Source organism: Pleurodeles waltl, chromosome 7 (assembly GCF_031143425.1).
Source record: "Pleurodeles waltl isolate 20211129_DDA chromosome 7, aPleWal1.hap1.20221129, whole genome shotgun sequence".
Lineage (NCBI taxonomy): Eukaryota > Metazoa > Chordata > Amphibia > Caudata > Salamandridae > Pleurodeles > Pleurodeles waltl.
Genome location: NC_090446.1, coordinates 1,545,510,695 through 1,545,534,735, shown reverse-complemented (window position 1 = coordinate 1,545,534,735; position 24,041 = coordinate 1,545,510,695). Strand labels below are relative to the sequence as shown.

The 24,041-nt window shown below is 48.8% G+C and overlaps 1 protein-coding gene across 2 annotated transcripts in view; it reads left to right on the top strand.

The window, feature by feature from the left end:
- The first annotated feature begins 7,411 nt into the window (after window positions 1-7,411).
- The window catches only part of LOC138246677 (carcinoembryonic antigen-related cell adhesion molecule 4-like), a 184,508-nt gene continuing 167,878 nt past the window's right edge, over window positions 7,412-24,041 (top strand). Inside the window, exon 1 of one of the 2 annotated variants that reach the window (XM_069201437.1) lies at window positions 7,412-7,688. In XM_069201437.1, the coding sequence (XP_069057538.1) occupies window positions 7,625-7,688 (64 nt within the window). In that variant the 5' untranslated portion in view covers window positions 7,412-7,624. The remainder of the gene's footprint in view (window positions 7,689-24,041) is intronic. The other variant, XM_069201436.1, reaches the window with a different exon arrangement.

Here is a 24,041-nt window from a genome sequence, read left to right as displayed (position 1 = left end):
TTGGCAAGGCGCCAACAGTTCGCAGACGAGTAAACTAACTGCGAGTCCTGTGTTATTTCATTTATGCTGTGCTTTGCGTTTCTACGTGCGCGTTGCGGCCGTAGACCTTAGGGTTGTAAATTCCCTACGGAACAAATTGGCAACGACGGAAAAAAAAAACCCAGGTGGTGGAAAAGCGGCGTTGCAGCCCCGGCACTTCAAAAACGCACGCCGAGACCAAAAACACCCGAAGCGGAAAAAAAAAAAGTAGAGAAGACTCGCGTCGGAAAGACCGGGGTGAGCACGGAAGCTCCGCGCGAGGAACACCACAAAACACAGGTGACGCGCGCCCCGAAGGAACACCTCGCCCTGCCCCCAGTGGCCCTGGGAGACCGGCCGGCAACTACGCACCGAGAAAAAAAAAAAAGGTGAGGAAGAGAATAGCCTACTTCCCGGGAGAGCGAGGCTTGGACATTATTGGGCACAGATAATCGGGCCCCAGCGCCCACACAGAGAGGAGAAAGGGGACACAGGATCAAAAAAAAAAAAAATATATATATATATATAAATAAACAAAGAAGGACATAATCAAAAGCCAGAGCACAAGGGGACAATAAAACACACACAGATCAGACAGAGGTCAAGTACATAAAGAGTGGATAACAATTAAAAATGGCCACCTTTCCGGTCATAGAGCCTTTTGTCATGGAAGGGCCCCCATCAGCACAGGCCGCAAAATGGAAATCCTGGGTGGAACGTTTAGAAAACTATTTTGCAGCTGTCACACTAGACCCGGATAGACAGAGACCGATGCTTCTTCACATGGGAGGAGCGATTCTGCACAGAATCAGCAAAACAGTGGCCGAAGAAGGACCCCGATTCACATACCGAACTCTAAAAAGGGCAATAACTGCATATTTTGAACCCATGGCAAATCCTGACTACGAACGTTTCCTCCTGCGACAAGCCAGACAGCACTCAGATGAATCAGTAGACACATACTATGCAAGACTAAAGGAACTAGCAAGCACATGCACATTGCCTGACCCGGATGACGAAATAAGGGCGCAATTTATCCAAGGATGCCACTCGACCAAATTAAGAGAACACATCCTCCACATCCCAGGCATGACTATGGCTGACATGCTGACGATGGGCAGGTCAAAGGAGTTGTCCAGGGTAAGAGCAGCACACATGGAATCGGCGCTCGCACAGACCATCAAAACAGAACTGATAAATGCCACAGCATCAAGCAGCGCGACAAAAAAGAAGGACAAGACAAGATCGACAGGGGCGCACCGTTCATGCTACATGTGTGGAGGAACATTCCCACATCAAGGTAAATGCCCGGCATTGGGAAAACAGTGCACCAACTGCCAAAAACTAAATAATTTCGCAAAAGTCTGCCGTTCAAATACCAGAGCAAAAGGGGACAGCCAAAAGACAACTCAAGGAGCAAAAGCAGTACAACCACCAGATCTAATCCCCGACATGGATGACGATGATGAGCCAGAAGGAACCGTGTACATAATCCATGCAACTGAACCAGGCTGCCAAAGCCGAAAGAAAATTCCAAAATGCAAAGTCAAAGTAGCGGGACACCAAGTAACAGCCCTAATTGACACGGGAGCTTCAATTAATATACTGGTGCATTCTGATTATGACCAAATGCCGCATCATCCCCCTCTACGGCGCACAACAGTACAAGTATTTGCGTTCCGATCAACAAGACCTCTCCCATTGGCGGGAGTTTTTGTGACGGACATCAATCATGATGATGTAACTGTACAATCCAAGGTGTATGTCACCAAGATAGGAACGGGGATGCTGCTCAGCTGCCGCACTGCAGAAGAACTGAAACTGGTGACTTTTGCATTCAGCATACACGTGGGGGAGCTAGAAAGTCTACAGGAAGACTACGCTGATCTGTTCCGAGGCATTGGCTGCCTGAAGGACGGTCAAATAAAACTACACATTGACAAGTCCATAGAACCAGTCGCGTTAAAACACCGGCGCATCGCGTTTCATCTCCGCCCACAGGTGGAGGCAGAACTAAGGAAACTGGAAGAAGCGGATATCATCCAGAAGGTAGAAGGACCAACCCCATGGGTGTCGCCCATTGTGGTCACCAGGAAACCCAAGCAACCAGGGGAGGTACGCATATGTGTAGATATGCGCCTCCCAAACGTGGCCATCCGGAGGGAGAGTCACCTCACCCCTAAGTGGATGACATAGTGGCAGAGGTCAGCGGGTCCAAATGGTTCTCAAAAATGGATCTAAGAGCTGGATATCACCAAATAATGTTGGCTCCGGAGTCTCGAGCCATCACCACCTTCTCCACTCACGTGGGACTAAGACGATACTGACGCCTGAGTTTTGGGATCGCCAGCACAGCTGAAGTCTTCCAGGACACAATAAGAGGCGTTTTGGCTGGCCTGGAAGGATTCATCAATGTGAGTGATGATATCCTGGTACATGCGCCCACAGTTGAGGCACACCTACAGAGGCTACGAGCAGTATTCCAACGACTGCACACAAACGCACTAACATTACATCGGGAGAAGTGTGAATTTCTGAGAAGGGACATTGCATTTTTCGGATACCATTTCTCAGAAAAAGGAGTCCGACCTGATCCAGAGAAAGTGGTAGATATAAAGTCAGCGCCCCCTCGTACCTCAGTCACCGGTGTTCGAAATTTCCTGGGAATGGTGACATATTGCGGGAGATTCATTCCCAATCTAACCTCCCTCACGGCCCCACTATGGGAGCTAACAAAGGCTCACACTCAGTGGGAGTGGAATGCGATGCAGGAAAGGGCGTTTCAAGACACGAAGCAGGCACTATCCGCCGAGACAACTCTAGTATTCTTCGACCCAGCAAAAGAAACAGAGCTATCAGTGGATGCTAGCCTAATAGGTCTCGGAGCCGTGCTGTCTCAAAGAGAAAATGATGGCGAGTGGGCACCTGTGGCGTATGCCAGTCGAGCTTTGACAATAACGGAACAAAGATATTCACACATAGAGAAGGAGGCGCTAGCAGTCAACTGGGCCTGTCGCCACTATCATCTGTACATCTATGGTCACCCATTTGTTGTATACACTGATCACAAGCCACTGATACCGTTGTTCAACAAAACAGCCTCACAGCCTCCCCCGAGGATTGAAAAATGGATTCTTCAGCTACAAGGGTATCAATTCTCTGTGGTATACCGCCCCGAGGCACAGAACCCAGCAGACTATTAGTCCCGACATGCAAGACCGATTACCGTGCTAGAGGAAGAGGAGACTGAGAATACGGAGGAGTACGTGAGGTTGATGGTAAAGAGATCTCGGCCACTGCCAATGTCCCTGAAGGAAATACAGGACGCTACAAGAGAAGATGAGTGTTAGAAATTGGGTTTTTGGTTGGCAGTCAGGTTACCCCCTGTCCAAGCAAAAGCCCTCACTCTAGTCAGGGTAAGTCACACACAATCCAAGATTATCCTGTGCCCACCCTCTGGTAGCTTGGCACGAGCAGTCAGGCTTAACTAAGAAGGCAATGTGTAAAGTATTTGTGCAATAAATCATACAATACCACCATATAGAACCACAAAAATACACCAAACAGTGTTTAGAAAAATATATAATATTTATCAGGATAATTGTAGGTCAAAAAGAATAAAGTTGCAATGTGAAATTGTAGAGATATCACTGAAAAGTGATATAAAGTGTCTTAAGTCTTTAAAATATGAACAAAGTCTCTTTCAAGCACAAGTACCTGGTTTGGAGTGGAAAAATCTCCTCAGAGGGCCACAAAGGAAGAGGTGCGTGGAAAAAGGGTGTGTGCGTCGATTTCTCCCCAGCACACACGGACTTGCGTCGTTATTTTCCACGCGGGGAAGTCGGGCATCGTTTTCCGGCGCGCGGACAGTCTCTTTCTGTGGATCGCGGGGATTACCAGATGACCCGGGTCTGTGCGTGGATTTTCCTGCTTGTTTTCCGGCTGCGCGTCGGTCTGCGGGGCTGCGCGTTGAAATTACGATCTCACGGCAGGCGTCGCGTCGATTTCTCCTCTAGAGTTCGGGCGGCGTTGTCCTTGCGAAGCTGTGCGTCGGATTTCCGGTCGTCCCGAGAGCGTTGCGTCGATCAGCGTCGGTGTGCAGCGTTTTTCTTGCCGCGGCACAAGCTGTGCGTTGAAATTTTCGGCGCACGGAGCGTCCAAGTGAAAAAGAGAAGTCTTTTTGGTCCTGAGACTTCAGGGAACAGGAGGCAAGCTCTATCCAAGCCCTTGGAGAGCACTTTCATAGCCAGACAAGAGTTCAGCAAGGCAACAGGCCAACAGCAAGGCAGCAGTCCTTTGGAGAAAGCAGACAGGTGAGTCCTTTGAGCAGCCAGGCTGTTCTTCTTGGCAGGATGTAATTTCTGGTTCAGGTTTCTTCTCCAGCAAGTGTCTGATGAGGTAGGGCAGAGGCCCTGTTTTATACCCAAATGTGCCTTTGAAGTGGGGGAGACTTCAAAGAGTGGCTAAGAAGTGCACCAGGTCCCCTTTCAGTTCAATCCTGTCTGCCAGAGTCCCAGTAGGGGGTGTGGCAGTCCTTTGTGTGAGGGCAGGCCCTCCACCCTCCCAGCCCAGGAAGACCCATTCAAAATGCAGATGTATGCAAGTGAGGCTGAGTACCCTGTGTTTGGGGTGTGTCTGAGTGAATGCACAAGGAGCTGTCAACCAAGCCCAGCCAGACGTGGATTGTAAGGCACAGAAAGATTTAAGTGCAAAGAAATGCTCACTTTCTAAAAGTGCCATTTCTAGAATAGTAATATTAAATCCGACTTCACCAGTCAGCAGGATTTTGTATTACCATTCTGGCCATACTAAATATGACCTTCCTGCTTCTTTCAGATCAGCAGCTGCCACTTCAACAGTGTATGAGGGCAGCCCCAATGTTAGCCTATGAAGGGAGCAGGCCTCACAGTAGTGTAAAAACGAATTTAGGAGTTTTACACTACCAGGACATATAACTACACAGGTACATGTCCTGCCTTTTACCTACACAGCACCCTGCTCTAGGGGTTACCTAGGGCACACATTAAGGGTGATTTATATGTAGAAAAAGGGGAGTTCTAGGCTTGGCAAGTACTTTTAAATGCCAAGTCGAGGTGGCAGTGAAACTGCACACACAGGCCTTGCAATGGCAAGCCTGAGACAAGGTTAAGGGGGCTACTTAAGTGGGTGGCACAACCAGTGCTGCAGGTCCACTAGTAGCATTTAATCTACAGGCCCTAGGCACATGTAGTGCACATTACTAGGGACTTATAAGTAGATTAAATAGTCCAATCAGGTATGATCCAAAGTTACCATGTTTAAAAAGGAAGAGAGCATATGCACTTTAGCACTGGTTAGCAGTGGTAAAGTGCGCAGAGTCTAACAGCCAGCAAAACAGGGTCCAAAAAGTGGAGGGAGGCAGGCAAAAAGTTAGGGGTGACCACCCTAAGGCATGTCAGGTCTAACAATGAGGTATTGCAATTGCCAATGTCCTGCGTCAGTGATGGGAGATGGCACCTGCTGAAGCAGAATCTGGCTCTAAGGACTGAGGAGGCCAACCACAATCTACAAGCCTTATTCCGAGTCAGGCACGAGCTGGCGGTGTCGCCTGAAAACTGTCTGTTGCGAGGAATTCGACTGGTCATCCCGGACAGTATGAGGCAAAGGATGGTGGACCTGGCCCATGCCGCCCACCAGGGCATGGTAAAAACCAAGGCCAGGCTAAGAAGCAAAGTGTGGTTCCCAGACCTAGACACCCGGGTGGAGAGGACCATACAGAGGTGTCACGTATGTCAATTGGTGGGGCCGACGGATCCGCCACCCCCCATCATCACAGAATCCATCCCGTCAACGCCCTGGCAGAGAGCCAGTGCAGATCTGGGGAGCTTACTGGATGGAAGACACATGCTAGTAGTGATTGATGATTTCTCAAAATATCCGGAGGTCGAGCTCTTGGAATCTACGGTCACGGAGAGAGTAATACCTTGTCTAGAGAAAATAATGGCCACACATGGGATCATACAAGAACTAAGAACCGACAATGGTCCCCCATTTTCCAGCCATGACTTTGCAGCATATCTGACATCACATGCAATCCAACACCGGAAAATTACTCTGCGATGGCCTCAAGCCAATGGAGAGGTTGAACGATTTATGAGGACCCTAAACAAAGTACTGAGGATTGCGGTAGTGAGAGAAGAATCTAGACTGTGCCATTTTTGAATTCTTGAGAGAATATCGCCTGACCCCACATAGCACAACAGGTGTAGCCCCGAGCCATATTTGCATGCAATGACAAGTAAGGGACACCATCCCCCAAGTGGGGACTATGACAGATACGCCGGGACAGTTGAAAGACAGGCAAAAACAAGTGGAAACAAGACTGCAACAAAGACGTATCCACAATGAGCGGATGTCAAGAAAAAGGAGAGCTTGTACAAGACATCCGAGTAGAGGGGATGTGGTACTGATGAAGAATCGACATCCGGGGGGCAAGTTCAAAACACCATTCACATCAGGTCTGTGGACAGTCACCTGAGTAAAAGGAACCCTAGTGACTCTCACAAGAGAGAATGAGGTGGTGACAAGGAACATCTCATGCTTCAAGACATATCACGGAGACCCAACGGATCGTCAAGGGAGCGAAAATGAGAGGAGCCAAGAGAGTGAAGACGAAGAATTCAGGAGACCAGGTCCCTCTGCTGAGAACTGGCTGATGAGTAGGCCCTCGCGAACCCGGGAGGAACTGGGAGAAAGAGAAGTTACATCTCCGGGGCCCCCGGGACAGATCGAGGAGAGCCAGCCGGTAGAAGTGACAGCCGAGGAAGACAGCCGTGAGGTGATTCGAAGAAGAGGGATGGGCAGGTACAATTTGCGATCCCGCCTGTCACCCCCAGAGAGACTGAAGGACTATGTATGTGAGTAGCTGGGCACTCAATATCCATTAACTGCAGTGGGGGAAGGTCCGCAAAAGTGTTGGAGTAGAAGGGCATTGTTCAGGTAGTTCGAAAGGCTGTTTTTCTTTTCCCTGAACATAATTGAACGATGTGTTTTGTGTGTCATACTTCACTGTTAGTTTAATTGATTTCATAGTTGAGGAGGAATGTTATGTTTGGGCCTCCCTAAGCTAAGGGGGGGTAGGGGTATCTTTTATACAGCATGTGTCATAACTGGGGGACGAATGGTTCCGCCCCTGACGTAGGGGGAGTTAATAAAGGGGCTGGGTTGGCAAGGCGCCAACATTTCGCAGCCGAGTAAACTAACTGCGAGTCCTGTGTTATTTCATTCATGCTGTGCTTTGCGTTTCTAGGCGCGCGTTGCGGCCGTAGACCTTAGGGTTGTACATTCCCTACGGAACAACCTCCACGTGCCTAAAGAATGACGAGAAGGCGAACAGCCCCGCACAGAAAGCGCCGTGCGTCCCGTGGCGAGGTGCAGTTTCTAGGAGCTATGAGACGTCTTCGGTCCGTGCCTTAGCGGCGCCGTTGGTCCAGGGCGCGTGTTTGCATCCTGGGGCTTGTAGTCCTCTCGGTCCCGTTATGAGGTCTGCAGCTTCGCGTCATCCTGGGGAGGGCTTCTATGCGCTGGGCGTGGCTTTAGAAAAAAAGGCACATTTAGATCGCTCGCTATGGATGTCCTGAGCCGGGGCCCCCGCGGGGAGCGGGGGGGACCCTCCGTGCTGCTGCTCACAGGTGAGGCCTCTCCGGGGGGGCAGGAAGGAACCGGGCGCGCCCCCGCCCTGTGCCCCCGCCCGGGGCGCCGCGCCCCAGCTGTAGGTGCCACAGCGGCCGTGCAAGGAGCAGTGCAGGAAGGCGCAGTGCAAGACCCCAGACACCCCAGGAGCCCCCCCCAGAAACCCCCTTCACTGCCCCCCCCCCCCCCCGCGGTAGGTGCAACAGCGGCCGTGCAAGGAGCAGTGCAGGAAGGCGCAGTGCAAGACCCCAGACACCCCAGGAGCCCCCCCCCAGAAACCCCCCCCCCCGCGGTAGGTGCAACGGCGGCCGTGCAAGGAGCAGTGCAGGAAGGCGCAGTGCAAGACCCCAGGAGCCCCCCCCCCCCTATTTGCAACAGCGGAGATGCAAGGAGCGCTGCTGCTAACACTGCCAGCCCCCCCCATAATGATGCCCCCAGCGACAGCGCACTGTCGCTGCTCCGGGAGCTCTGTTGTGACCCTGAGGTCGGTGAAACATTGTAATATTTGTGTACGGGGGATAGGCTCTCAGTGCTCCTTGTTAAGGATACACCTGGCACAGCTCTTGTTGGGCGCGTGTGGGGCGTTGGAGTGAGTGCACCAAAGGGGTGTCACCGCGCCTGCTTAGGGTGATGTCAGTGGATTGGGCCGGGGCATTCAGCTGTGTTTGCAAAGACAACTGAAGAGTCTGAGGCTCACCAGTGTTCACGTCGGTGGCACAGATGCCCATCCACCCATGTGGACCCCCACATCCTCGCATTAACTGCGGTTTACCGTCTGAGCTACGACCGCCCCAGGAACCTCCAAGAAAGGCCGGAGTACCCAACTTTGATGCCACCAGAGCAAGAGTACAACAGCCCGGGACTCGCTGCCAACACCAGCAACCGAGGCCAGGAGGCTCCACGCAGCCGCCAGCATGCCAAGAAAGAGAGAAGACGTGTCCGCGTTCCAGTTAGGGATCCCTGGACTCATTCACAGCTCGATGGCTGATAGCCCTCTGCGGGCACCTTTGTTTTGGTTGGTAGAACCCGAAGAGGGAACAGTGAGGTGTCCTTAGTGTAAGCTCTGTCTGTGAACAAGGCACCAACCGGATGTCGAACCCACATGATGATTAGAAAATAAAAAATGCCTCTTTTGTCTTTCGATCTCCGGCTTTTATTTTTAAAAAATCGAGACGAGACAACTTTGTTGCGCCACATTCCTGTGAATCTAGGAACGAAAGCAATGGTCACGAAAGCGTGAAAGCTTAAAAAAATCTCAGGAATTTAGACGAAAAAAAATGCCATGTGCCGCCGAAGCCCAAGAAGGGATGTGATTGCAGGGTGCACTGCGCTGTCCCGAACTGGAGATGCCGCCTTTGGCACATGCATCCCTCGCAGCATCTAATCGGCGGCCCCACCCCTTAAACCCACATGGTGCACTCGGACCGCAGACCACACAACACGCCTCGGCATCATCTGCGGGTGACCCTCTGCCCCCAGTAGGGAAACAACTGCTGGTTTTAAGGAGGCAGAGCTTCTAGTGCTTCAGGTGCGCTTATAAAGCAAGGACGGCATATCTGGAGGGGAAGCTGTATTTAGTTCGTCCTTCCTGCTGATTGTAGGATGTCAGAGCTCTAGATTGTTTTGACTGGTTCTTTGACTTTTATTCACGCGTGTGATCGAATAGTTACTTTTCTTCTGTCAGTTTGGGCTGCTTGGAATGCAACCTAAGCCCTTCAGAGTTTTGCAGCACTACTTAGCCTAAGGCTCCATTCATAAGACGTTATTGCACAGCCCTGTTTTTCAGGGTCGAGCGCACAAGCGTTCCATCCCTGTTGTAATCTCTCTTTAGACTTTTAACCACCGCCCATGTTACGCCTGTCACTTTCATTGGTTCGTGGGCTTGCCTTTTAAAATCCGCTTCATTTTATTAGTGAAAGGCATGCATACATCATGCCTTTCCTAGTGTTTAGCCCTCCTTAAGCGCACAGGCCAACTACTGAAAACATAGGAGGCTCCATGTTTTCAGCCCGGATTCTGCACTACTTTATCTTTTTATTTTCCACGTAGAGTGATCGTGCTGAGTTTTACATAGCGCGATCACGCTGGGTCTTTTGATTTTCAATTGCAGCGTGATCGGGCTGGGTTTTACATAGCGTAATCGCGCTCAGTTTTTTTCCTTTCAATTTAGGTGACAAGAAAAGGCCGGTTAGGAGTTTACAATGCTACTAACAGCTCTAACTCGAGCAAATGTAAGACTTGTTGCATTGCAAATGCTCCTTTTGTATTGCAACTCGTTTTCCTTTAAGGAAAACGGGCTGCAATACAGAAAAAAAACCTGCTTTATTTAAAAAGCAGTCACCGACATGGAGGTCTGCTGTCTCCAGCAGGCCACCATCCCTGTGAGTGCAGGGACTCGCTAAGGGGTCGCAGAATGCGACCCACCTCATGAATATTGGTGAGGTGGCTGTTTGCGACCCCTTTGAGATTCGCAGAAGGTGTCTAAGACACCATTCTGCATACGATTTAGTGAATCAGAAATTGTGAGTTGCACCACTCGCAATTTCCGATTCGCTAAATTGATTTTTGCTACATCTGGCCCTTAGTTACTTCCACTCTCCTTCCACACCACTTCCTGTGCTGTCTCCTCACCCTGTAAATACTCCTCTCCCCACAGGTTTCTGAAGTCCTCCACCTGCCTATCGCACCCTCATCTCTTTCCTGTTCAGCAGCCTCTGTTCCCTCTCCAGCAGGCACCTCCTTTCATCTCCTGCACGTCACCACCCCCTGCATTTCACCACCCCACACAAAAGGCACCCCCTGCACCACCCCCTGCACACCACCACCCCACACACCAGCTACCCCCCTGCACTGCCTCCTGCATGTCACCACCCTCTGCATGCCACCACCCCACACACGTCACCCCTGCACATCACCACCCCATGCACTTCACCATCCCCTGCACGTCACCACCCCCCACACAAGGCACCGCCTGCACGTCACCACCCCTGCACACCACCACCCCACACACAAGGCTCTCCCTGCACTTCACCATCCCCTGCACATCACCACCCAGCACACAAGGCACCCCCTGCACGTCACCATCCCCTGTACGCCACCACCCCACACACAATGCACCTCCTGCATGCCACCACCCCACACTCGAGGCACCCCCTGCACGTCACCATCCCCTGCATGTCACCACCCCCACACAAGGCACCGCCTGCACTTCAACATCCCCTGCACGTCACCACCCCACACACAAGGCACTGCCTGCACTTCACCACCCCCTGCATGTCACCACCCCACACACAAGGCACCCCCTGCATCATCCCCTGCACGTCACCACCCCACACACAAGGCACCCCTTGCACGTCACCACCCCACACACAAGGCACCCCTTGCACGTCACCACCCCACACACAAGGAACCCCCTGCACATCACCACCCCACACACAAGGCACCCCTTGCACTTCACCACCCCCTGCACATCACCACCCCACACACAAGACTCCCCCTGCAAGTCCGCATCCCACGCAAAAAGCACTCCCTGAACCACCTCCTGCATGTCACCACCCCACAAACAAGACCCCCTCTGCACATCACCCCCCTATACACAAGGCACCCCCTGCATGTTACCACCCCAACCACAAGGTACCCCCTGCACATCACCACCCCCTGCTCGTCACCCCACAGACAAGGCTCCCCCTGCACATCACCACCTCCTGCACTTCATCACCTCCTGAACTTCACCACACCACCCACAAGGCACCCACTCACCTGCAAGCACTGGTTTCATTTACATCTGCCTCGTCTAGTATTGCAGCATTTATATAGCGCCTACTACCCCTATGTGGGGCACTGAAGAACTCATCTACATGAGCAGTTTGCTGTGCCAGGCAGGGTGTGTCACCACCCACACACTAGGCACCCTCTGCACCACCCCCTGCACATCGTCACCCCCTCCGTTTCACCACCCCACACACAAGCATCCCCTGCATGTCACCACCCCACACACAAGGCACCCCCTGCACGTCAGCACCCCCTGCACGTCAACACCCCACACACAAGGCACACCCGCACTGCCTCCTGCTTGTCACCACCCTCTGCATGCCACCACCCCGCACACAAGGCACCCCTGCACGTCACCACCCCACACACAAGGGACCCCCTGCACTGCCTCCTGCCCATCACCACCCCATGCACATAACCACCCCATGCACATAACCACCCCCCACACAGTCACCCCTTGCACTTCACCACCCCCTGCACATCACCACCCCACACACAAGGCTCCCCCTGCAAGTCACCATCCCACGCAAAAAGCACTCCCTGAACCACCTCCTGCACGTCGACACCCTCTGCACATCACCACCCATACACATCACCACCCATACACAAGTCACCCCCTGCATGTCACCACCCCACCCACAAGGTACCCCCTGCACGTCACACCCCACAGACAAGGTTCCCCCTGCACTTCATCACCCCCTGCACTTCAGCACATCACCCACAAGGCACACACTCACCTGCAAGAACTGGTTTCATTTACATCTGCCTCATATAGTATTGCAGCATTTATATAGCGCCTACTACCCCTATGTGGGGCACTGAAGAACTCATCTACGTGAGCAGTTTGCTGTGCCAGGCAGGGTGTTTGGTCAGAAGGGAGGTTTCTCTGTTTTTTTAGCCTATGTGGGAAGTGTTTCTGTGTCTTTAGTGTTTATGGTCCGAGCAGGCAGGGTTGGAGAGAAAAGCGGTGCTGAGAGCTGCTGGGATGGGCTTTGTTATTGTCAGCCCTGGCCTGACTTTCACTCTGAGATGTAAAGAAGCAGTCATAGCGCCTAGCTCTTGCGACCTGTAGTGGTGATGTGGACTAAATCCCTCTGATTGGCTAGTAGTGTGTGACAGAGCTCTACGCCTGCTCGGTTAGTGCCGGCTGGCGCAGCCCTGGGTGACCCGTAGCAGATTTCTTTGAGTCTAAGAGGATTAAACTGCAGTTGGCTGCTGACGCTGAGTGTTATGGTATTAGTATTAAGGTGGGCCAGAAGGGTTATATGGGTAGATTTACTGCATAGCACTCGGGCAAGCCCTAGGCCAGCCCTTCCTAGCTTACTGTTAAGGCCACTGGAATTATGCGATTGTGCGGCTGCCGTGATTTTCACATAATTAATCAACAATTGTTTTTATAGCAAAAATGGTTCAAAAGTTACTAAAAATGCAACAACAGGTGTTAGAGCACAGTGGAAGGCCATTTTGCAAAGGTTGACTGGTTCCCTTTCTGTTGTTTATTGCTATATACAGGTGGTAAACCGGTACGAATGAGGTGCAACCAATACCCGGAGAGTGTTACCAAGTTTAACAAGCATTTGCAATGCAATGGGTCTCGCCTTTGCGTGAATTTGAGCTATTGGCATTGGAAATACATAACTGGACTTTACTTGCCACATAAATTGGTCCACCCTGCCTCATATTTTAGTCTTTCCCTTCCACTTAATTCCTGTGGCCCGCATTTAAGGAAAGCACTTCCATTTACCTTCTTCCCCTATCTACAACAAAGAAACTCTGCTGTGCTTATTGCAGTAGAATACCTGTCACCACCCCACCATCAGACCTGCTGGCTGCTAACCCAATCCCCAAAAAAGACACAGCCACGGAGAAGTAACGAGAGAAAAACTAGAAGGGTCACCCAAACATATCAAAAGTTGAAACAGTTGTGCAATAAAGATGCTAAGTTGGCCTTAATCATGGTCAAAATTGCAATAAGAAGAGATTATTAAAATGTACAAAATTATCATATAAACCCAATAAAAAACTTTTTCGAAATAAACGTTTGGCATTAGACTGTAATTGCAAATTAAGCACTGCGCTAAAGGGGTTAAAAGTGGCTGTGCATATATTTTAAATGCCCGAGATGGCTTTAGAATAATGGTGCCTCAGTGTCAGACCTGGCTTCCTTGGCATAGTCTCCCCTGTCTTTTTGCCTCTGCTTCCTATGTTGTGATTGTGTGCGGGACTCTGTTTTTGCTGGTTCTTAATACTTTGGGCATTTTACCACTGCTGACCATTGCTAAAGTGCAAGTGCCCTTATGTAAATTGCATCTGTAATTGGCTTTTCCATGATTGGCATATTTATTTAATTTACTAGTAAGTCCCTAGTAGAGTGCACTAGAGGTGCCCAGGGCCTGTAAATCAGAAGCTACTTGTGGGCCTGCAGCACTGGTTGTGCCGCCCACATTAGTAGCCCTGCAAACATGGTTCAGACCTGTCATTGCAGTGTCTGCGTGTGCAGTTTTAAACTGCCAGTTCAACCTGGCAAATGTACTCACTTGCCAGACGGAAACCCTCCTTTTTTGTACATGTAGGTTACCCCTAAGGTAGGCATGGGCAGGGTGCAGTGCATGTCAAAGGTATGATATGTACTAATGTGTTTTAGATGCCAGACAGTGAAATACTGCCAAATTCGTTTTTCACTGTTGTAAGGCTTATCTCTCTCATAGGTTAACATGAGACTATATTTTAAATATCTTAAGTGCAGTTTCCCATTGGGAGCAAATGGAGATATGGAGTTTGGGGTTTCGGAACTCACAATTAAAAAATACACTTTTTGGTAAAGTTGGTTTTTAGATTGTCAGTTTGAAAATGCCACTTTTAGAAAGTGGGTATTTTCTTGCTTAAGCATTCTGTGCTTCTGGCCCCTGTGGAATCCATGTCTGGGTCAGATGGACAGTTGGGTTGTTTGTGAATTCCCTCTAGACAGTGATACAAAGGGAGCTGGGGTGTAGCCTGCATATCCTGATGGGTCACCTGAGTTAGAGTGGAGGGAGGAGTGTTTACTTACACCTGATATGGGCAGTGCCTGCTCTCACACAATGCAGTCTCCCATCCCCTGGTATGTGTCTGGGTCCAGGCTTGGGCAATGCAGTATCTTATCAACAGAAATTTTCCTTTGAAGATTGCCTACTTCAAAGGCAGAACGGGGTATAAGTAGTGGACCCAAAACCCTCTATTTTTAGATTACTTCTGGAACCAAAAGGAACCTCTGCCAAGGAGAAGCGCTGGAGGTGGAGTCCTGCCCCTTTGCCTGTGACTGTGCTTTGCTGGGTTGGCCTGCAGTTACTACTTCTGCCTGAGAGAGGACAAAGACTGGACTTTGCTATGTTTTCCTGCTTGTGAAGCGTCTCCAAGGGCTTGGACTAAGCTTGCATCCTGTTCTGAAGTCTTCAGGGTCATCAAATACTTTCTCTGCCTGTATCTGGACACTCTTGCTGAGACAACTACCCTGCCAAGTGATGCCCTATCTAGTCTCTGGGCCCTTGAAAGGAGAAGCCAATGGAACCAAGACTGAAATCCATATCCAGGAGCTGTGTGGGAGAAAACTCGACACAGCACCTGCTTCACGGCTGAAAAATTGACACATCGCCCGCATTGCAGCTGGAAAATCTACACCGCACCCACTGGTGGCTGCCAAAATCAACGCATCACCCACACAAAGCTGCTCTTCACCACCTTGTGCTAGAATTATGCACGCATCGTCGCTGGGTGTCAAAACCACAGTGAACCTGCGTGGACCTGAGGGTGCCTGTCTGGAATCAACGTATCGCTCTTCTGCGGGATAGAAAAACTATGCATCGCCTACCCGACCAGAAAAGAAACGACGGACTGCCTCACTTGGGAGTAAGGAATTGACTCATCACTGACTTTTCTGATGCACGATCGCCTGTGCAGCTTTATTTTTTACGCAAACCAGGTACTTTGTGTAAAAACAATGCAGCCATTGATTTCTATGGATTAAGACTCTAATTTAAAAAGTCCTAACTTTTCTTGTGTATGTTGGATCTTTGTTGATTTAGTCTTGTTTGATTTGGATAAATATTTGCTATTTTTCTAAACTGGTGTTACATTTGTGGTGTTTTCACTGTGTTACTGTGCAAGTTGGTACCAATACTTTACACGTTGCATTTGTGCCAAGCTACCAAGGGGGTGAGCAGAAGTTGTTTTAGGAGTGTAACACCCTCACCCTGACTAGAGTGAGAGTCCCTGCTTGGACAGAGTGCAATCTGACTGCCAACCACACACCCCGTTTCTAACACTCCGGGCCTGATTATGACCTTGGCGGATGGGCTACTCCGCCACAAATGTGAGGGATATCCCACCTGCTGTATTAAAAGTTCCATTATATCCTACGGAACTTGCAAACGGCGGGCGGGATATTTGTCTCATTTGTGATGGAACATCCCATCCGCCAAGGTCGTAATGAGGCCCTCAGTATTCACATTGAACTGCAACAGCTGCGTGTTGGCAAAATAAGCTTTAGGTGCTGGCACACGATTATTTGCATATTAAGCACTGCAAGAGTGAGCTAAAGGGGTTAAGTGTCTGTGCATATATTAACAAGCATTTGCAATGCAATGGGATTCGCATTTGCTTGAGTTAGCGCTATTAGCATTGTAAACTCCAAACTGGACTTTTTTTGTCACATAAACTGAAAATGGAAAGTAATACAATTTCACGTAATGGAGCCGAATCAAAGTGCCACGCCATCAGCATGAAGCAAACTAATCAGAACGAAAAGACCGGTCCAGTTTCGCCATTTCTGGCTCGATTACTGCCCAGTGAGATCGCGCTGCCTACAAAAGAAAAAGTAGTCCAGAAACCATATGGAAAACATGGAACCTTGTATGTTTTCAGTAGTTGGCCGGTGCACTCGCGGAGGGCTAAACACCGAAAAAAAGGCATTACATATGTATGCCTTTCACTAATGAAATCAAGCACATTTTAAAAGGCAAGCCAACGAACCAACTAAAGTGATGGGCGTGGTTAAAATCCCACAGAGGGATTACAACAGGGGTCAGAACGCTGGCGCACTCAACCTTAAAAGGACTTGTGAACATGCTCCCATCAGAGTGGTTCAGCCGCGCCTACTGATTGCATCCCTGGCTCCGAAAGTACTGGGTTGAATGTGTATACCAGTAAGTAAGTAGAAAGTGAAGAAGACGGTAGCTGGCCCACTCCAATTTCTCAACACCCAGGAGTTCAGGTGAGTCCCCAGTAATGCTAACCTCTCATAATCTAGCTTCTGTGGCCATGGGATAGTCCTCGGGGGCCCATACATGACCCGTCCCCAATTTATTTTAAGTGAGGAAACAGATTTTCAGTGTAATCCAGTGGCATAACAAAGGCCCTAGCAGCCTATGTGGTGCCGGAGAGGGGGCTACCGAGCTCCAGGGGGCCCCCTCAGCACACTACATTGTGCACAGGCAACAGGCCCCTGACTGGGTCCCAGGGGGAGAGGCCCCCACAGGTACTTTGCAGAGGAGCCCTTAAGTTTCATTACGCAGGGGTGTGGAATTTATTAAAATATCTACTTGTCCACGGGACAGGTTGCTTCTCAAATCTACTTGTCCTGTAAAAAGATCTACTTGTCCCTTTGGTGCCATGTAGTGTGGCGCCAAATTATGGCAGCAATCTCATTATCTAAGAGCTCTGATAATAGGTTCTCTGATTATGCCAGGGCTACTACCATAGTAGGGCTTGAATACTTGCAGTTTCAATCCCTACTGTAGCAATTTCCTTATTTTTCCACCTTTCTGCAGATCTGCATACTGGGGCTGGAGGAAGCAGTAAGCAATAGTTCCAGGGCTGGAATGCCTTTGAGTCTGCAAACCTACTAACCTGCATGTTTTAAAGATCTTCACCAGCTTCTCTCTAATATTTTCCCATAATAAGAAAGGTTGGACATTTACTCCTGACAATGGCAGAATTAGAACTTCTTCCAGGGTTGGGAAGCAAGTGGCTGGAGGGAAAATGAACTTGCAAATGCTCAGCAAATACAGTTCACAAATATTTTATAGGGGTACGACATATACCATGGGTGCACTTTTGTGACTTTCTTTAAGAATGTGGGGCCACATGTAGGTAGGTTCAGATTTGCGATCCGCAAAGTGCGAGTCGCAAATCCGAATGTAGGATGGTGTCCCTGACACAATCTGTGATTCGCAAGGGCTTCGCAAATGCACACCTCATGAATAATCATGGGGTGGGTCGCAATTGGCGACCCCCTTGCGAATGGCGGCCTCTCAGGGATCGTGGCCTGCTGGAGACAGCAGACCACCATGTCTGTGACTGCTTCCTTAAAGGAAAACGAGTTGCATTACAAAAACGAAAAATGAAACGTTTTCGTTTCATTTTTTCAGAGCAGGCAGTGGTCCTGCGGACCACTGCCTGCTCTGAAAAATGTTTACAGTGACATTCACAATGGGGAAGGGGTCCCAGGGGGACCCCTTCCCTTTTGTGAAAGTGTTAGCACCCATTTGAAATGGGTGCAAACTGCGATTGGTTTGCGCCCGCAGAACAATCCTACATTGCACTGCGAGTCGCAATTAGGAAGGGAACACCCCTTCCTAATTGCGAGACGCAAACCCGTTTTGCGATTCGGTAACCAGGTTACCGAATCGCAAAACTGGGTTTGTGCATTGCAATGTGCTTTTTGCATGTCGCAAACAGCGAAAGTCGCTGTTTGCGACATGCAAAAAGCTACCTACATGTGGGTCTTGGTCCCTAATTAGGTCTGGTGTTAAAGACATTTTGTTTTTATTAAACTTCTATTTCTCTCTCTTTCGGCTGGCTTTACTGTGAGTGATTGCATTCTTCTCTTCCAGAAGGAGCATATTGGCACACAAAGTAGTTTTGTTCAGTGTCAGGAACTACAGTGGCAATCAGTGACATAACGAAACTGGAGGGTGCCCCTTTTGCAAAGAACATGAAGGAGCCCCCTCTCCAGACTCACTCAGGGCAGGTGCTGTGCTGAAGGGGCCCCCTGGAGGGCGGCTGCGGGCCTTTGTTATGCCACTGGTGGCAACGTGTGCTTTTAGAGTTCAAAAACATTTTGGTTTTTTTTGGCCAGTGTTTGTTACAATGTTGAGGGCCTGGTAGCTCCCACAACAATATAGTGGTACAAAAGCCATGTCAAAACAAGACACGCATTGATGAAACTAAAAGACTTATAAAAATATGTCGGATCAGTTGGCTTTGTCAGTGTTTGTTTATTTTCATGCTTCCCATAATCGTGTTGAAAATGGTTACACTGATTTTCCATTAGAAATATTTTTGGGAAATACTAGCATGCATCAAAACATTTTACTAAATGACACCTCATTTGCATCTAATCAGAGAGCATTCTGGGAGCATTATACTTAGCCTCATAGCCTAAACTTTTCAAACATGTGTATACGCGTTTTTTTTATTTGTACGGGAACCAACGTCAGTAGTGAAGTGTGACCTTAAAACATTTATTTACAGCACTCACCCTAATAATGAAGGTTTTCAAATAATGAACCATAAATACAAGTTTGAACAGCATTGTCTTTTGGAAACACATTACTTCAACTGTAGAGAGTTCCACTCTCTGTAAACAGGCAGCCAAAGGGTTTGTGCTCAGAGGGTTGGGCCTACTTGTCCCAAGGACAAAGTAAACATAAAAACTTGTTGCCCTTGACCCCAAACAAGATGTCCCGGATAGGAACCCTGATTACGCCACTGGTGTAACTGATTAAATTCTTGAGTCCAACACACTTTAATAAAAAAAAATCCTGTTGCACTAGCATGTTTATGATGCACGGCCCCAAATAACAGGTTATGCACTTGGTGCTCATTGATTTTATTCACTGAGACCCGGTGTTGTTCACTGAGAAGCAACGTGGAAGTCAGCGCGTCTTTCTCGCACAGTCATAGGAATGTATACAACGATCTCGGCCCCATCAGATAACCATGTGATCTTCGTCATGTTCCTCTGGGCTCTGACAGGGAGCAGGCTCTGGCCGTGTCCTGCCCTCCAGCCGGCTCATCTATCTTCCCCCCCGCACGAAGGTTCAAGAGCGAACAGCAGCTGAGAGTAAATAAGCGGGTCGAGGGGGGTAACGATGAACTCTTGAACAGCACTCAGTTTTTTTTCTGGGCCCTTGTATTTTTCAGCCCCATTTCTGTGACAAGAAGAGAGTGCCCTTTGACCCGGACAGTGACGTATGCTGTTTGGCCTGCAGTGTACTGGGACTGGCAGTTTACCTTACCGTGGGAACAAATGAATCCCAAGGCCATGATGAGGTGTGGCTGGTGGATCTCGCAGAGTGTTTTGTGCCACATTAAAGTTATCAAAAAAGCGCTATGACACGGCCAGCGCTGGCGTCACGTCATAGCGCTTTTTATTTGCGGGTGAAAGAGCAGGAAGGGCAAGCATGGATGGACTGGGGAGGGGCTGGTATATGTAAGCAAGAAAAGAAGGGTGGGGACGAAGGGGACAGCTACATGGGGAAGTGGTGGAAAGGGAAAGCAGCAAAATGGGTAAAAGAAAATAACACTTCAATCAAGGCACGATCAGCGAACGGACACCAGTTAAATGTGATCAAACTGTGCTCGGTCCCTGCGCCGGAGAAAAGAACGGAAGTGACACATGGCCTGCGCTGGCCATTAAGGATGCAGCAAAGCAGAGTGACATAGACTCTTCACCAATGGAAAGCAGCGGGCAGATTACAAGCCTTTTATTGTGTACAATAGAGTCTCGCCAGCGAGAGCGCATGTTCATGCGCTGTCACAGGCTCGACCCTAACAAATGCCCATGATTGCTTTGGAATAATGGTGCCTCCGTATTCACATTGAGCCGCGCGTTGCAAAGAAAATTTTTAGGCACCACCATGTGGCTGTTTACAAATTAAGCATTGCAAGCTAAGGGGGTTAAGTGTGGCTGTAGATATATTAAAAATGAACATGAGATAAGACAGAAGGGGACAGAAAGCGGGAGAAGAGTTAGGCGTGAGAAGATGGAAGAAGAGAGAAGATGACAGAAGGCGGGAGATGATAGAAGATGTGAGAAGAGAGACGACGGCATGCAGTAAAGAAGACAGTGAAGACAGAAGAAGGTGTGCAGGAAGAAAAAAGACGGATGACAACAAAGAAAGAAGAGCGAGAAGAAGGCATGAAGAAAAAAGACTTTAGTGAAGTAAGAAGACGCCGTGCCGGAAGAAAAGAGACAGCAACGTAGAAAGATGACAGAAAAGATGGCTGAGAAGAAAGAAGACGTCAGAGAAGAAAGAAGACATCATGTGAGAAGAAAAAAGAAGTACCTTCAGTGTCTCAGCCAGCGGGAAGGACACTAGTCAGTGTCCAATAGAAAGTGACCGGAAGGAGTGCTGGGTCCGCCGGCAACTCAACGGCAAGATCTACAAAGAAGATGACAACAGGAAGTGACATGAAGACGACGTACTGGCCAATCCACAGCAGGTAAATCAGAGCGACATTGGAGTAAGCCAATGGTTTGAGTTCATGTAAGTAAGGGGAGGGTTCCGGGCCCTTTTATGTGTTTTTTTTTTTTAAGTAAAAAAAACCAAAACGATTTTGCAAGCATGTGCACAAGCGCGTGTGAAGGCAAAATCTAAAGAGGTGGTGGTCACTTTTTTGTTTTGTACTCGGTGTGGTATACCATCACCTTTGTCTTGTAGAAACTTGGAAGTAATTGTTTATCAGTGACGGGTAAAGTCTTATCCTCAAGGGTGCAGGCATTAATTACTCCCCTCCTGACATGGACGCTGCAGACAGAGGATACACGGGAAGGCCTCCCACATGGCCACAGACTCCGAGGTTAACCTGACGGCCTCACTTCCGTAAATACTGTTACTTTGAGGAACATCTCAAGAGTGAGAAGTGAAACCGCTTCAATATGGCCCTGATGGGGAGACCCTGGATCTTTGGGGTGACCTGGCCGCACCCTGAAGGACTTGAGCCCCAGAAAGCTGTTGTGATATTTACTACGAGCAGAGAACATGCTCCTTCAGAGGTATCCAAGGAAAGCAAGTTTAGAACAAAATGATTCAAACCTATTCTAAATAAATGGGCCATGTCCAGGGAGTTTCTACAAGACCGAGTTCATACAGTAGACATGATGGGTGACATCTCCTTAAGGAAAGCTTGAAATCCCTTGACTTCTGTGTAGAGCTGGAAGGCCTCTGGTGAAGGGACTTGAATAATATGAATATATTTCTGTGGCAAATGCACGCTTAGTGCGGTAACGTAACCAATAACTAGATGGAGAGTGAAGCAGGATTAATGCTTAACCCCCCCCCCCCACCTCCCAATTTGAAACCTACACTTATGACCAGTGCATAAGCAACTTTAAAACCCCAACACGCACCGTCTGACCGACTGGATCTTGATGAAAGATACAAAACAGAGTGCGCGATGAATAACTGCTCCTTGACAAGTGATGGGCAGAATGGACAATTAACAATGTAAATGTGAGGGCAGAAAATGAAACTGATTTAGAAGCGGGTATTTCCACAGGCTCTGTACACAAATGGACTCAGTGGCCGATGTTACCCAAAGCCGAGCGCCACGGGGTCATGTGCCGGGACTCCTGCAGAAACGGGAGAAAGCCCAGGCCGGGGCATATGGCCACCCAGGGGCACTGTCACATGTGTAACATGTATGTGAGTCTACATGTCCATATGTCGCCCATACAACTGCGGTCACATTGTAACCTGTTCCACACTTGGCATCAGAGGGTGACCTCACTCCGTGCCACACACAACGCAGTTATTGGCAGCGCTGGCACAAACCAGAGAAGTAAATCATCGCCCGAAAAACATGAGTCGATCATTCAGACCGAAAGCAGAGCCTCTGACCTCCATGAGAGGTTAGGCTGGAAAGACCCTGAGAGGCAACTTGTACTCAAATAATTGTCATTTGTGCCCTGAGTACACGGACACTTTAAGGATCATCATTCTTGCTAATACTGGGACATGAGGACCATCGTTCTTTAATACTGGGATACGAGGATCGTCATTCTTCAATACTGGGACACGAGGATCATCATTCTTTAATACTGGGATACGAGGATCATCATTCTTTAATACTGAGATATAAGATCATCTTTCTTTAATACTGGGATATAAGGATCATCTTTCTTTAATACTGGGGATATAAGGATCATCATTGTTTAATACTAGGACACGAGGATCATCATTCTTTAATACTGGGCCATAAGGATCATCATTCTTTAATACTGGGACATAAGGATCATCATTCTTTAATACTGGGATAGAAGGATCGTCATTCTTTAATACTGGATACGCGGATCATCATTCTTTAATACTGGGATATAAGGATGATTATTCTCTAATACTGGGATACGAGGATCATCATTCTTTAATACTGGGATACGAGGATCATCATTGTTTAATACTGGGACACGAGGATCATCATTCTTTAATACTGGGACACGAGGATCATCATTCTTTAATACTGGGACGTAAGGATCATCATTCTTTAATACTGGGACATAAGGATCATCATTCTTTAATACTGGGATAGAAGGATCGTCATTCTTTAATACTGGATACGCGGATCATCATTCTTTAATACTGGGATATAAGGATGATTATTCTCTAATACTGGGATACGAGGATCATCATTCTTTAATACTGGGATACGAGGATCATCATTGTTTAATACTAGGACACGAGGATCATCATTCTTTAATACTAGGACACGAGGATCATCATTCTTTAATACTGGGATACGAGGATCATCATTCTTTAATACTGGGATACGAGGATCCTCATTCTTGCTAATACTGGGATATAATGATCATCATTCTTTAATACTGGGATATAATGATCGTCATTCTTTAATACTGGGATATAATGATCATCATTCTTGCTAATACTGGGATATAATGATCGTCATTCTTTAATACTGGGATACGAGGATCATAATTCTTGGTAATACTGGAACTATTCTGTATCAATCAATGACTGCAGAGCTCCGGGCCGCGAGGTTCCTCATCTGACGAGCAGGTGCCCGGTTTGTTTGAATGGCAGATCCTGTTTAATTCTCAAGTCGCCACAAAGAATTGGAAGTTTAACGTAACCAGAGAAGCTGGTTAAGACCAAAGGGAAACCGCACAGGAAGGGTTAATCCCTAGAAAGGCGCCCCTCACCAGCAGCCCCTTCTCAGCGGGCTAGAGGGGCTTTGGAGCAAGGACTGTGAACCATCCCCGGACTGAGCTGCGTGGTGCGCAGGGTGGAAAATACAAGCATTAAATGCTGTGAGCAAAAGCGCGGCCCACGACCATCTCTAGGAAGCTCCATCTCTTCGCGGAGCCAGAAACACGTGTTAATGTGCAGCTGCCAACTGCAGGGGAGAGAGGCTGGAAAAACAACTCCAAGTGCAGCTCCCCTGAGCCACAGAGGAAACGTGCACTTTCAGCACCAAGCAGCTGCGCAGGAAGGAGGAGGCAACTGATGGCCAACAAAAAGGACCAATTAGTGAAGGCCTCTGGGAGGAGGGGTCACCAAAGCGTGAACGTAGCCTGATGGCCAACA